Here is a 15,283-nt window from a genome sequence, read left to right on the forward strand (position 1 = left end):
CTGGTAACAGAGGGACGGGAAAATGGTCCTGTGCATCCAGCCTCACCCATGCTGGGCACTTGCATAGCTATCCTCACAGAATCCCAGTGCTGTACTAAATACACATCCATCTGGTGCGGAACAGGGGACACTGAGGCTCAGTCAGATGAAATCCATCTGCCACCATACTCTTCCTGCTCATGATCATGTTTTCTCTGAGCAGCACAAAGAAAGGCTCTGTTGGCCAAGGGATGCTCCCGTCCAAAGGGGGAAACCCAAGAAGGTGCCTATGTGGATAGTCAAGGCCTCCCTGGGGGGGGCGGGGATCAGGGCTCCTGGAGGGGAGGAAGAGGTCAGACTGCTCCCAGAAAGTCAGGCTGGGCCGTTTACAGCTCCTGGAAAGTGATTTCAAAAGCTCCCATCTAAGCAGCAGCGGGTGTGGGAGGCCCGAGTCCCAGACCTTGCTATCATTGTGCCTATTAATATATTTTATGTTTCCTCGGGGTGTGCATCCCGCTGAACTGCAAGCTCTTGGGAAGGTCACTGAGGGATGACTTTTGAATCGCTTTCCAGATTATGAAATTCCTCTGCATCTCAGTCTAAGGGCACATGATAGATTTTAGCTAGAGAAGGAGTTAAGAGTGTCTATAGTAAGTGACAGTGACGAATGCTTTTCATTTTCTCAAGGGCTTTAGCATGTCTGCACCTGCATGGAATGATCTCATTGCTTCTCTGTCTGCATCCCCACAGGGCTACAGGGAGCTTGCAGCAGGCCCTTGTGTGCTTTGAGAAGAGGCTTGTGGTGGCCCATGAGCTCGGGGAGGCCTCCAATAAGGCTCAGGCCTATGGAGAGCTGGGAAGTCTCCACAGCCAGTTAGGGAATTATGAACAAGCCATTTCCTGCCTTGAACGCCAGCTGAACATTGCCAGGGACATGAAGGACCGAGCCCTGGAGAGTGACGCGGCCTGCGGACTGGGGGGAGTCTACCAGCAGATGGGGGAGTACGACACAGCCCTGCAGTATCACCAGCTCGATCTGCAAATTGCAGAGGAGACCGACAACCCCACCTGCCAGGGCCGAGCCTATGGGAACCTGGGTCTGACCTATGAGTCCCTGGGCACCTTCGAGAGGGCCGTGGTCTATCAAGAGCAGCACCTGAGCATTGCAGCACAGATGAACGACCTGGTGGCCAAGACAGTGTCCTATAGCAGCCTGGGAAGGACGCACCACGCCTTGCAGAACTATTCCCAGGCAGTCATGTACTTACAGGAAGGTAGGCAAAAGGCTTTATGGGGAGACTAAGTCACCTCCAGGCCGTGTCATCCCCACCAGGTTCCCCTTAATAGTTTTAAGGTGTTTCCTTGCCTTGCCCCAGCTCTCTCAACTCCAGCTGCCCTCCTCCCTCTCTTCTGGTACTGCCCCTAGCCTGCTGCCCAAACAGCTGGTACCCTTTGCTTGTCAGAGCACACATCACATCCTTGTCAATTGGATTCTTAAGACCTAGGGTATAAAATCATGAGGGTCTACTTTAGAAACATGTCCAACTGCCCCAAACCCTAGTGACCTTCTAGGAACATAATGGCTTACAGTTAGCTCAGGTACAGTGGCTACTAGCCCAGCATGTCTGCTTGGGATCAGCCAGGCTTCGTCTGAGTGTTTTCTCTGACAGTTCACAGACTGAGGTCAAAGAGCAGAACTGGAAATTGGACACCTCGCTCCTCCACTGCAACCACAGTCTGTCAATTACCCGAGATCAGTGGGACTTCACCCATGTCCTTCCTATGTGAACCAAAGTCTCACAGCAAAGCCATTGCCTTTCTCCTCCATACAGGGATAGCCCTACTCTTGAAGCTCTCAGAGGTGGTGGGGGGGGGGAGGTTGCCACTCACTAGTGAAGGACTCCAGGTTTCAAGCAGAAACATCTTTGTAAGGACTTCTGCCTGCAGTCCCTTCGGCCAGACTTTAGTTCTCAGAGCAATTCTCAGATGTATCCTTTAAAAAAAAAAAATCTTTGCTTGACAGTGGTGAGAACCAAGCGCGTGTTAGCTCAGCTCGCATACAAGGCAGATTTGTTGCCATCAGCTGTAACGCACAGCCCAAGAATCGTTTGTTTATGTCCATTTTTGTACACCGAGAAGTTGGTGATTTTACCCTGATTGGTTCATTGCAGAGCAGACTCAACCCCTGTCTGGAGCTGTTTCTGACCTTACCGAAACTGCAGGGTTCAGGAAGCTTATCCTGTTGTTTCCCAGCCCGGGGGGGGGGGGGGGGGGGGGGGGGGCGGGGGGGGGGGGGGGGGGGGGATCCTTGAAGTGGGAAGCAGCAGGCTGAGTGGAGAATGCCTAGAGGCTGGCACTGGGATCTGTGCACCCCTGTGTGGCTCCTGCTGTCTGTGTGGGGCTCTGTGCGTGTAGAAATGAGCCCCTAGCTTTGCTTAGATTCTAGTACTGTAACAGTGTGAGACCCAGAATCCAGCACCGTTTATTCCCTCCTGAAATACTGCTTCCATGCAGCAGCTGCTTTGACCGGGCTATTGTCCCATAATCCCATGTTTATGGAAAATGCTGCAGTTCGTTCATTTCTATTGTCGCTTGTGATAAGCCTTCTACAGATCTAACAACTCCCCACAGTGTTTGCTTGGTGGAGAAGGCCTGTAGCCGCGAGTTCCACGTGGTCCTGACCAGGTGTCTCTAACGTGCTCTGAGCAGACTCAGAGTGCAGGCACCTGAGGCACTCTTCAGGTGCCGGGCAGGAGGTACCGCAGCCTCTTTCCCCAGAGGGCAGTTCAGCTGGAAGTCACCCCAGCTTTGAGTGGAGCTGTGGGCCAGCATTCCCTGCCTGCCTGTGCAATGGAATCCTGTGTGGGTCTAAGTCCAGACGATCCCAGCTGGTATGGCTTGAGACTGGCTAACACCACCACTTTTGTTCAGCTCTTTCTCCATCTGGAAACTAGAAAAGGAAGTAGGTTCCATCCAGGGACTGCCTGGGGCTTTGTCACAGTGCAGAGCAGCTAGCCCTCAAGTGTAGAGCGCTCAGGCTCCCAGGAGGCAGCTCCAGGGCATCTGCCCAGTGCCACCCTCCTTACTGGGAACACAGCAGGAGCCTGGCAAAGTCCCTCTCTCATAGAATTTGTCTCCTAATGGAGTTGCCAAAAAGGACCATACTTCTCAGACCCAAAGACTTGCCAGACATCTGCACTGAAGGGTCAGTGTGGCACGCCTTTGAAGGTTCTCCCAAGAACCACTGTCTTTCATGTGCATTATTTACAAATTCTTCCGTTGCCCACTGACATGATTTAAATTCAGAATGCTGTTTCTGAGCTCTTTGAGTCACGTGTTTTGAAATATGCCATGGGTTAGGAGGCTGACCTGAGCGTCACTATTCACAGCAGCCACTCAGCTGACCAGGACCACACAGGCCCGGAGTGCTCGGCACTGGCTTCCTGCCCTGACTGAGATGGGAGGGGAGCCCTGGCTTGTGTGGACAGTGGAGCTGTGCAGCCGTACAGTGTTTTCTGCAGAGATCTGCTCTGTGCAGAGATCACTGGAATGCAGGCAAAGTGACACTAAGAGGGCATAGTGACCAAAGCAATAAACAGTTACTGGCAGATTTTGCCCCACAAAGCCCTGGAGGTGGTTGTTCCCTGAAATTCACAAGCTTGCTATTAATGACCCACACTGCGGGTGCCTGTGTGAAGACCATTAACACAAGGACAGTCATTTAAGCCTTCTGGCTCATAATGGTGCTTGCTTTGCAACCCCACTGAGGCACACCACAGTCTCAGGCTTAAGGGAGGAATGGACAGGACACAGAGCATGTCAACAGCTTCAGGAGCAGGAGCAGGGTCCAGCGCACACCACTCCGCTCTCAAGAGACCCTCATGAGTCTCTTCATCCACGCTGGCTGGGTGCTGCAGGTGAGATAGGAAGCCGTGTGTTCTTAGCCTCTGTACCCACCAGAAGCTTTTCCCAGGCCGGCGAGAATCCAGGGACATAAATGTATCAACCAGGAGTTTTCCCTTGCAGAGCTCAGAGTTTTGCATCTGTGAGGGCCTCTGGGTTAGGGCCCATTGGTTTCCCTGTCTCTACCTGCCCTACAGCCATCACCTGGGCCCCTGCTGCGGCACCCCCTCGCTTGCTGTCACATTGGGAGAGTCCTCTCCCTGGGCTGGATTGGCCCCAGTCCTGCACTTCCTTCTGTTAACATTACCTGCTCCAGAAGAGCATCCAGGCAGTCCCTCTTATGTTTCCTTGTCTGTTTTCAGGTTTAAGGTTAGCTGAACAATTGGGCCGAAGAGAAGATGAGGCAAAAATTCGTCATGGTCTTGGTCTCTCCCTTTGGGCAAGTGGAAACCTGGAGGAAGCTCAGCACCAGGTAAGCAGAGCTCCAGCCCAGGATCCAAAGTACCCATGACGGTTGCCTCAGCAAGTACTCTGCAGCCTTAGCAGCCATGGTGTTCTCAGAGGTGCTGGTCTCTTCTGCTGATGTAGGAGATTCCCAGCCTGAGAGCTGAGTCCTTGCAGCTGCCAAGACCCCCAGTCACCCATGGAGCAGACTAAAAAGGTTTCTTGGATTCTTGTGTTGGGCGCTGGTTAGTGGTTAGTGTTTATTATATAAAACCGCATTCTTCCACAGAGGGGTAAGATCAGGACACATTGCTATTGGGTTTAATGACCTTGCAGGTCTCCAGTTAGGGCAGAGGGTAGTAAGTCCCTGTGGCCACATGTGTGGAGGTGACTGCAGATACTCTGTTGTCATGCTGGCCGTCTGAGTGGATACTGTGAGCTGTGTGCCAGGCAAAGGGGATCCCTCTGTGAGCAGAGTGAGGCTGTCTCCAGAGATGCAGCCTGGCACGTGCTGGAACATGCTGGAAGGTGCTGGAATGCTAGGTGCTGACTGAGCTCTGGGCTTAGAAGGGGGAGAGGTTGGGGCTGGGTGAACGGCTCTGCAGGTAAGGGCATTTGCTGCTCTTGCAGACGATTTGAATCTAGTTCCCAACACCCACATCAGGCAGCTCACAACTGCCTGTAACTCCAGCTCCAGGGACCCCAACACCCTCTTCTGACCTCCACAAACACCTGCAGATATGTGTGCAAGTGGGTGCCCACACACACCAACAAAAATTAAAAATACTTTTTTAAAAAAAGGATTAAAGGCAATATAAAGGGTTAATTCTGTCATTTTCCACATATAAGAATAAAAGTTTCTGTTAATGCAGCAATTTCCAGTTTTGAAAGTGCTTCTTGTACTTCCTGACTTAGTCCTCAGAATCCTCTAGGAAGGTGGACAACAGCTTTATCAACAAAAGAAAGTAAGGCTTTGTGTCCTGGCCCAAGTGATAGCTGTTGGGTAGCAAGGTTGTGAGCATGTGCCTCTCTCTCTCTCTGTCTCTCTCTCTTTCTCTCTCTCTCTGTCTCTCTCTCTGTCTCTCTCTCTCTCTGTCTCTCTCTCTCTGTCTCTCTCTGTCTCTCTCTCTCTGTCTCTCTCTCTCTCTCTCTCTCTCTCTCTCTCTCTCTCTCTCTCTCTCTCTCTCTCCCCCTTTCCATGTAAGTGAGACTGGCTCAATGGAGGCAAGCGAAGCCTGGTCTTGGAGACTCACATCTAGGCTCTGTGAGACCTACAGTCTCATTGCCCAGCCTGGTCTGTCTCCAGTGTACCCAAGGCCCAAGGGGGAGGATCATACTTGTCTGGTGACAGAAGTAGAGGCTTTTCATTGTTTTACAACTTTTTTGGTTAAACATTATATGTAACATATTTAAATATACTAAATTTCAAAACTTATTTGGATGAAATAACTTAAAGTATAATTTTAGAGTTTTTTTTTTTCATTTCTTTAAATAGCTATCTAAAACTAAAATGGCTAAAGGAATGAAAACAAGCTCTTGTTTGTGTTGATAACTGACTTTTAAAATTTCAGAATACACTCTCTTTTCCATCTTCTTCTCGGAGAGGCAGCTTGGCTTCTGTCTCTCTCCCCACTTCTCTGCTTCCCCCCTTCTCTTTCTCTCTCTCTCTCTCTCTCTCTCTCTCTCTCTCTCTCTCCCTCTCCCTCTCCCTCTCTCTGTCCCCCCCTTCACCTTTCCTCCTCCATAACCCCCTAAATAAACATTCAACCTCACCCTGCAAAAAAAAAAATTTTCAGAATACAAGTCTTAATCTTTCATATCCCCTCATATGTCCAAGATTGGTCATGTGGACTGTAGTCAGCTGGGGTGAGGGACGGTCTTCACGTCCACAAGGACCAGTCTGACAGTTGTCCTTTCAACACCTTTGAAAGGTGTTTTTAGGTTGTGCCCTCAGGCATGAGCAGGAGCCGTCTTGCATCTATAACTGGCTGGGTGTCAGTTATGGAGAGTGAGTGACAATCTCTATCCCTGCAGCTTTACAGGGCATCGGCCTTGTTTGAAACGATCCGGCATGAGGCACAGCTGAGCACAGACTACAAGCTCTCCCTCTTCGACCTGCAGACGTCATCCTACCAGGCCTTGCAGCGGGTGCTGGTCAGCTTAGGTGAGAGCAACCGCTGTGTGTGTGTGTGTGTGTGTGTGCACGTGTGTGCATGTGTGCGCATGTGCATGTGTGTGTGCACACGTGTGCATGCATGTGCGCGTGTGTGTGCATGTGTGCGTGTGGCAAAGCAGTGGATGCAAGTGCCAGTGAACTCCTGGTGACGTCAGTGAACACACACTTAGCTTGTCTCATGGGCTATCATGGACATAGATTGATGAGCCCAGTGTGATACAACTGGCTTGATGACAGGAGAGCAATTCAGATAGTGAGAAAGCAGAACAAGTGTCCAAGAGACTTCTGCCCCAGTTGTCCCTTCTACCAACACTTGCTTCAGTCCCCCTCTGGTCATGTGCTGAGGTGACACTAGCCTCTTCTGTTTGCTCAGCCATGCGTTTTTCTACCTATTGCTTGTACTCATAGACTTGCCTATGCCCTGAACTGTATTACTCTGGGTTCTTCCCCACCTTACTCCCAGCCTGTGTATTGCAGGGTACCAGGACAGCCCACAGCCACCCTTCCCTGGGCTTTGGTGGCCACAGTGTCCCTTTCTTGCCTCTTCCATGACTTGCCAGCCACTTCCCAGAAGATTTTTTTTTTTTTTTGGATTTTTCGAGACAGGGTTTCTCCGTAGTTTTTGGTTCCTGTCCTGGAACTAGCTCTTGTAGACCAGGCTGGCCTTGAACTCCCAGAGATCTGCCTGCCTCTGCCTCCTGAGTGCTGGGATTAAAGGCGTGCGCCACCACCGCATGGCCCAGAAGATATTTTTATGAGTTACTTTTACTATAACAAAACACCTGACAGAGCAAATTGCAGAAAGTTTGTCTGGGATACAGCCCAGCATGGGGTGGAAAGGATGGCCTGGAGAGTCGGAGGCCGCTGGGACACAGTCTAACGTGGGGACGTGGGGTGGGGAGGCATGGTCTGCAGAGTCAGAGGCTGCTGTCATCACAGTCATAAGTGCAGGTGCTCAGCCGGCTCTCGCTCCCTCTATGGCCTTTGTATTCCGTCTGGGACCCCATCTGGGCTTTGCTGCTCAGGAGTGGGTCTCTTTTTGCTAAAGGACCCTTTAAGAGACACCTCTGGGTGTCTCCTAGGTGATCCCCAAACCAGTCAGGGTGGCAGTGAAAATAGACATCATAGTATTCATCAAAATTAGCAAAGTGCTTTGGGCCTCTGCATACACTCACGTAAATTACTGTTGTAATAGGAGCAGCAGGCTGCGTTCCTGGCACCCGGCCACCCGCACGGCTAACTTTATACCCCGAAATAATTACACGGAAACTGTATTCTTTTAAACACTGCCTGGCCCATTAGTTCCAGCCTCTTAACCCATTTCTAATAATCTATGTAGCACCATGAGGTGTGCTTACCAGGAAAGATCTTAACCTGCATCTGTCTGGAGTGAGAGAACCATGGCGACTCCCTGACTCAGCTTCTTTCTCCCAGGATTCTGTTCTGTTTACTCCACCCACCTAAGGGTGGGCCTATCAAATGGGCTAAGGCAGTTTCTTTATTAATTAACCAATGAAAACAACAGATTAGAAAGAAATCACTCCCACATCATTTCCCCTTTTTCTGTTTAAACAAAAAAGAAAGGCTTTAACTTTAACATAGTAAAATTACATATAGAAAAACAGTATTAAGCAAGAATCACAGTTACAATATTTATATCTACTTTATCTTTTATCATAACTAAGGAAAACTGTAACTATCCATTCTTCAACTCCATCAAAGACTCCAGAAGGATATAATAATACCTAAGTAAATAAGAACTCCAAAACTCTAGAAATGACAGAGACATCTCACTGCCTGGACAATCACCCAAAGTTCCTCTGTACCGTTGGGGCATCCATCTTCAGCCTTCAGGCCCATAGTATCCCCCAGACATTTTCATCAAGCAGGAAATTACAAAGACAGTTCAGTCACTTTCTGCTGTGTCCTGCAGAATGTCTCACAGACTCTTTCATGAGTCAAGAACCCCAAAAGACCATCTCACCTTTAGGCAAGTTCAGCAGTCCTCTTTCTGTGGGTTCTCTGTGTCCAGTTTATGCATCAGTCCAGGCAAGAGCAGTTTCTTGCCCAAATGGCTATCAAACTCCATAACGAGCCTCTTCGATGCCCATCTTCCTTTTGAAGTAGATTGGTGCTGCCAGGAGCAGACGTGTCTCATTGTCATGAAAAGTCCTAAGTTATTAAAACATTTAAATGCCATATTCTTCAGTCTTTGAAAGATATGAAGAATGCCTATCTAACTGATATATATCTCTATAGATCTAGAAAATCTAACTAAAATGACTACAAGCTTGACTATTATTGATGATTATCCATTAACAACCTATATTTCTAATTATACATTACATTTTTAAATGAACTACACAATCACAATACCTTAATCAAGATCAGAAATACATATACATATAACAAAATTGACCTTAAAATTAAATCACTAAAGCAAAATCCATATCAATGCAAATTATTTATATCTCTATCATATCCCCCTTTAAATGTAAAAGAACATTTATAAACAATATTTGGGAATATGGGCACAGTTATTTCTCTCCAAATTGCTTTCTGCTGAATGGGGGTGTCGTTAATTAGGTCTTTCATGGTATAACCTGTGTGCCAGGGTCATCTCAGTTGGCAGTTGAGTGAAGTAATTTTTTGAGGGTGTTCACAGCAACCTTTCAGGAGGGCGTGGTCTATCATACCAAATCGGAATAGATGCAATCCACAGGGTCACATCCTCTGTGAAAACAAAAGAAGGACTTTTCCAAAGCATCATATCCTTAGACCCAAATTCTGAAGTCAAGATACCTTTAGAACATATGTGCAGGTTCAGCCTAGCAGCCCATATAATGAAATGTCTCTCTGTACTTAGCTCCTTCACAGTCAAAAATTTTAAAGAAAACACAATGTACATAATCCAGACTCTCTGTGAATTTTCCATTTTTACGTGGCTTATTTTTCTTTATTTCTCTTAATCTATAACTATCTGTACTTCTGTACTCTGTCTCTTTAAAGACTTTACCCTTTTTCTTTTTAAGACATTAACTTTATTCTTTATATTCTTTTTCTTCTCTCTCCCAAGCCTACGTACATTCATCCAACAGTGTCTGAATCTGTTTTATTGTGAATCTGTAACATTTTTTTTACTATCCAGGAGCATTTTTTAAAATGTTAAGCCGTTCTTAAAAACTTAAGTTGCACCATGTACAAGTAATACGGTACCATCTGTGTCCTGCCCAGTCGAAACCTTAACTGCGCTGTTATTACAGTAATTACGGTAGTTCCTGCCCACCAGCACAGTTCAGCATGGAGCAGTTGCTCCTGCCTCAGATCCATTTGGTGCCCCTGAGCTGTGTCCAGTTCCAGACACATAGCAAGTCCACATTGGAGCCTCACTCAGCAGTTTAATTCTGAGACTGAGTGTGCAGCACAGAAACTCTTTTCATCCAAGTTACAACCAAATCTGACACGCAGAGCACTGTGCAGTCTGAAAACACGTCTCTGTATGGTGGCAGGAATCCACCATGCTCTTCTGCCTGCCTAAGCCTGATTCTGCTGTCTGCCCAGGTGCAGGCGGGGAGTGCTGAGCCATCTGCACGGTCTCAGAGCACTCTCCTTCCGATCCCAAGCGGGAACACAAACATCCAGTCCCATAAAAGCCATTGAAATGCTTTAAAGCCAGAGTTCACACTGGCAGCACAGCCCCAAGAAGCCACGCTTTAAAATGACGCAGCATTTTTTTCTGCTGCTGATGCTGAATCAGGAAATCTCTCTACAGCACGCCACCAACAAACAGCAAAAATCTGTGTTAAACTCTCTCTCCCTTATTTTTAAGCCATCTCAGGTTTTTAAGTGGATTTAGTCCATCACATCTGGGCGCCACTCTGTTGTAGTAGGAGCAGCAGAGCTGCGTCCCCGGCACCCAGCTGCCCACATGGCTCCCACACGGCTAGCTTTATACCTGAAATAATTACACAGAAACTGTATTCTTTTAAACACTGCCTGGCCCATTAGTTCCAGCTTCTTATTGGCTAGCTCTTACATATTAATCTATCCCATTTCTAATAATCTGTGTAGCCCACGAGGTGGCTTACTAGGGAAGATCTTAACCTGCGTCTGTCTGGAGTGGGAGAATCATGGCGACTCCCTGACTCAGCTTCTTTCTCCCAGCATTCTAGTCTGTTTAGTCCACCCACCTAAGGGTGGGCCTATCAAATGGGCTAAGGCAGTTTCTTTATTAATTAACCAATGAAAGCAACAGATTAGAAAGAAATCACTCCCACATCAAACTACTCTTTCTCAGGCTGCCTGGCAGCAGGGGGAGCCCCTTGAAGAGCCACTGCAGCCGTGGCTTGAGCTGTCTCTCTCCGCAGCCCTTGCTCTGGCAACAATTCCATGGTGCTGTTATCCTGAAGTCCATCCTCTGCAGTGTGTCCCTCACTGGGAGCCTGTGGCTTCACGTTGCCATGCTTTTGCACTGATGTGACAAGTGTGCACACTGTCTTAGAGGAGATGGGGCTAGACTGTATACTGAAGGCTGAAGGAAAGCTTGGGAAAGAAGTGGCTTAAATCTAGAGGTCTCAGAGGCTTCGGCTCTTTGCCCATGGGATGATAGGTGCGCAGAGTGGGACAGCAAGGCATGGGACACCCATGCAGGCAGTGATAAAGAACATCTCCCCAGAATCTCATGCTCAGTTTCCTTTCCCAGTTCAGATAGGCACTCAGCTGTACCCCGAGTGATCATACCGGTCCCTCTGTCTCCTAGGCCACCATGATGAAGCCCTGGCAGTAGCGGAAAGAGGTCGGACACGGGCATTTGCTGACCTGCTGGTAGAAAGACAGACGGGACAACAGGACTCGGATCCCTACTCGCCCATCACCATCGATCAGATCCTGGAGATGGTCAACGCACAGCGGGGCCTGGTGCTCTACTATTCCCTGGCTGCTGGCTACCTCTACAGCTGGCTGCTTGCTCCTGGAGCAGGTGAGGTGTCCGTCTGTGAAACACAGGAAGTGAGGAGGCCAGGGAAGGGGTGGAGCAGGAAGGTGCCATCTTCTAGGTCAGATGAACAAAAGCCTTAGCTGCAGTGGCTGTTCCATGGTGCCACCCTACTAATCAAACAGCTCAGGGGCTTGCAGCCCCTTGCTGTCGGTTGAGGAAACACTGACAAGGGAGACAAGAAGGGTGAATGCAGAAGCTGATTTGTAAGCAGCTGCTCCCCAGCTGCTGAGTAAAGACCATGCACCTGACGAGTGCTTTCTCCATGTGGAAGTTAGGTACCGAAGCAACGATGACGCTCCATTGTTTATAACGAAAGTTGTAAACTTAAATTTCTGAATTTAACAGAATCAACTTGTTTTTTACTAGTTCTGTTGAAAATCTGTTTTAGAAGTAAAAATCCTCTGTGGTTAAGTCAGAACTCAACATTTAGGATGTAACAGTTTCATTCATACAAAACTACTAATTGGCTGTGGGGCCACATTTTTTGCATAATAAAATGTTGGTGGCCTCACCATGTTGGAGACACCAGATCCGATTGGAGTTTACTAATTGGGAATCCTGAAGATGGGCTTCTTGCACATCTGAAAAAGTTCAGCTGCCAGGGAGAAGTGACAGGCTTCTCTCTCCATCTGTAGTAAAGGCAATGGTGTTAGGGCAATGATGGTGCCAGGGTAACAATGTCAGAGCTATGGCTTCTAAGCACTTGGGCCTGCTCTTTGTCGGCATGACCATCTCTCCCTCACAGCCACATCCTCCTGGGCTTTCCACAAACAGCATCCTTACTCTTATCCCTAGCCTTTATTTAAGATTGATTTCTTCATTATGTGTACGGTATTCTGCCTGCCTGTATCCCTGCAGACCAGAAGAGGGTACCAGATCTCATTACAGGTGGTTTGTCAGTCACCATGTGGGTGCTGGGAATTGAACTCAGGACCTCTGGAAGAGCAGTCAGTGCTCTTAACCTCTGAGCCACCTCTCCAGCCCACCCCAACCTTGTAATGCTATGTTTTAAGTGGTGATTTTTCTGGTGACCTAATGAATGACATCTGCACCCCTGCCTCCAAGTGGGGCTCACACTTGTGTGCACAGAGCGTGATGGTTGGCAGATATTAAGAGCCTTCTCTGTAAAGACTGTTTGCCAGGTGGCATGCCAGATCTGTGTGACAATGAGCCATGTCTAACGAGGTACCTATTGTGTCCCCTTTTGTTCTCTGTGCTGTTATGAGACTGGAACTTTTGCCAGGGCTCTAATCCAATGGGAGGACCAGCGTACCTCATTACCATATGAGGACACAGTTTATGCTGATTGCCAGGAAGTCATGGTAGACTGCCTCTGTTTCACAGACCCATCTTTTCCCTCCCTTAAACCATCAGTGGCCGTTGACCAGTTGGTTTTCTTTTTAAATGGCTCTCTGCTCATTATGGTTTGCTTTTGTGAAACAAAACATCTTTGGTGCCACTTCCTCTTGACTAGTGTGGATTTGTTCAGGATTTCGGTCTCTACTGCAGCTTGATCTGGACACTTGCACACTGATCACGAAGCAGGAGTCCCCAGAGCGCTATTCTGAAAGTGCATAGGAAGGAATCCGACCTCAGGACTTTTGCATGTGTCATGAGAAGCAGGCCTGTGTCTTCAGAGCATGGCTATGAGTGAGCACTGCTCCAGTTTAGAAAACCCAAAACCTCGGGATCTCAGCATGCTTGGCAAAGAAGTCACACAGCACTCAAGTTCCCCTCTCCTACCTTCCTTCGATCTCTTGCTACCCAACCATACATGACATTGCCGTGCTTACATTGTTGCAGGAATCCTGAAGTTTCACGAGCATTACCTGGGTGACAACTCAGTGGAAGGTTCCAGTGACTTCCAAGCCAGCAGCAGTGCAACTCTGCCCATAGCAACCAGTTCCGCCCTGGAGCAGCACATTGCCAGCGTCCGGGAGGCCCTGGGGGTAGAGTCTTACTACTCCAGGTAGGAGGGTGTGCCTCGTTCATCTTTGTTCCAGTAGAGTGGGTTTTTCTAGGATTTGGGGTCAGGAACCAGTAGAAGACACTTATGGGAATCACATGCTCTGTTGGTCTTAGCGCAGCCACTGCAGCAACAGTCCAGCACACGTGCCCTGGAGGGGGCTCTTTCATTAAAATCCTGAGGTGGGAGAGGACCTCTTCTGAGATGTGGGTTCCTTGAGCAGGCTGTGGCACTGACTGTAACCATGGCTGTGAAGGTAACATGTCAGCTAACTTAAACAGAGACTGTATCCATCTATAAACAGGATACTGAGTTTGTGCTGTAGCTGACTGACAGAATCTGTGAGGTCTGAATGTGGGAGGCTGAAGTGGAGAGAGTTGGCCTCCCAGATATCAGGGCTGGGTACAGAGGTGGCTTTCTACAAATGGTGTGAGGGGAGAGTGCTTCTGATAGTGTTTCACTACGGTGCTGGATCATTTTCTGTATGGAAAATGGTTTCCTCCGAACACTTCCTTCAAAAAGAAGCTGCCAAAGTATATTTGTAAGTATCCAAGTCCTTGGGCAATGGTAACCAAATGTTTCATTTCTCATGAAAACATCTACTCAATTCAGTTTGGACACCAGCAACAGATGTGTTCCCCACAAGTCCAAACTGGTAATTGAGGGACTTTAGGGGGCTGCCTTACAGAGCATGGGTAAAGGGTGCGCGACTGACCCTCAAACACCTGTATCACCAAGACATCCCACTTTAGCTCCCTCCTGCTTCCTATACAGATGGGCATGGAAATCCTATGGTCATGTGCCTCTTCTATCCCAGGAGAGCGATGGTAGACACGGTGTCAAGGTGCTAGCGTCCCCCAAGATCATGTGCAGCAGCCATGGCTGAAGTTTTAGGAGCAGAACCGCTGGCCTTCTTTCCGTGAAGGAGCCCCAGCAGGCCTCCCTCATCTTCTGATAATCTAGTGGGTCATCACAGTACTGATCATATTATACCCAGAAGACATGACTCGACAGCACCAGCTGTCCAGAGTGCCAGTGGCTAGGACTCGTCCATAGCAGGCAGAGTGGGGTCTGAGCAGAACCTCTGCTTTTGTCCTAAATAGCCTGGAATCACGGAGCCCAGGATGTCTCCTGTGCTCCCGTGGACACTTGTCCTGGCTCCAAGTGTAGGTGCTTCTTGGGGTGCTATATACTTATAAAAGGGCTCTTACATGAGGAACAGAATAACCACTGGACAGTGTAGCATCAAGGTTATAAGGGGATGGAATGGCCGCCTGGTTCAGATTCCTGTCCAGCTGAAATCAAGGACATAAGTGGAATGGGACTTGCTCACGCTGGTGTCAGAACCAGGGTCAAGGCAATCTAGCCCTCACCCAGATAGACTTCCAGGCCAGGCCTATTCTATTCTTCATTATCAAAATTAATATCATATTTTGATAAAAGAGCCAAATCATATAAAATGTCATTTTCTAGCTTCTGTTTTTATGAAGGATAAACAAGCATCGCCCGTATGCACACTGTGGTTGCTGTGCATCCCAGGCTGGCCTGGCCTTGGCCTTGGGCCACGCTGTGGTGGTCACAGAGGGTGATTCTGTAGTGAACCACAAGGATATGGAAGTATGGATGCCCTGTGAGATTTAGATCATAAGTGCCTGGAAGCCCAGTCAGGCCAAAGCGAGGCAAAGCTGCATCTGCAGACAGCAAGCATGTGTGTGTCAGGTGACCGGGCCTCCCTGGCCCAGGAGTTTTATTCTTCAAGTGAGAAGGAAAGGGAAGAGCTGGCCCACAGAGGAAATCCGGGGGGGGGGGGGGGGGGGGG

General features: G+C 48.6%; 1 protein-coding gene across 3 annotated transcripts in view; it reads left to right on the top strand.

Annotated features, from left to right (window-relative positions):
• Ttc28 (tetratricopeptide repeat domain 28) overlaps positions 1-15,283 on the top strand; it is a 460,167-nt gene that overhangs the window by 387,840 nt on the left and 57,044 nt on the right. For all 3 annotated transcript variants that reach the window (XM_050122047.1, XM_050122048.1, XM_050122049.1), the window contains 5 exons: positions 730-1,253; positions 4,245-4,354; positions 6,361-6,490; positions 11,262-11,480; positions 13,302-13,467. In XM_050122047.1, the coding sequence (XP_049978004.1) occupies positions 730-1,253; positions 4,245-4,354; positions 6,361-6,490; positions 11,262-11,480; positions 13,302-13,467 (1,149 nt within the window). The remainder of the gene's footprint in view (positions 1-729; positions 1,254-4,244; positions 4,355-6,360; positions 6,491-11,261; positions 11,481-13,301; positions 13,468-15,283) is intronic.

This window comes from Alexandromys fortis, unplaced genomic scaffold (assembly GCF_014885135.2).
Source record: "Alexandromys fortis isolate MF-2015 unplaced genomic scaffold, M_Fortis_MF-2015_v1.1 scaffold_193, whole genome shotgun sequence".
Classification (NCBI taxonomy): Eukaryota; Metazoa; Chordata; class Mammalia; order Rodentia; family Cricetidae; genus Alexandromys; species Alexandromys fortis.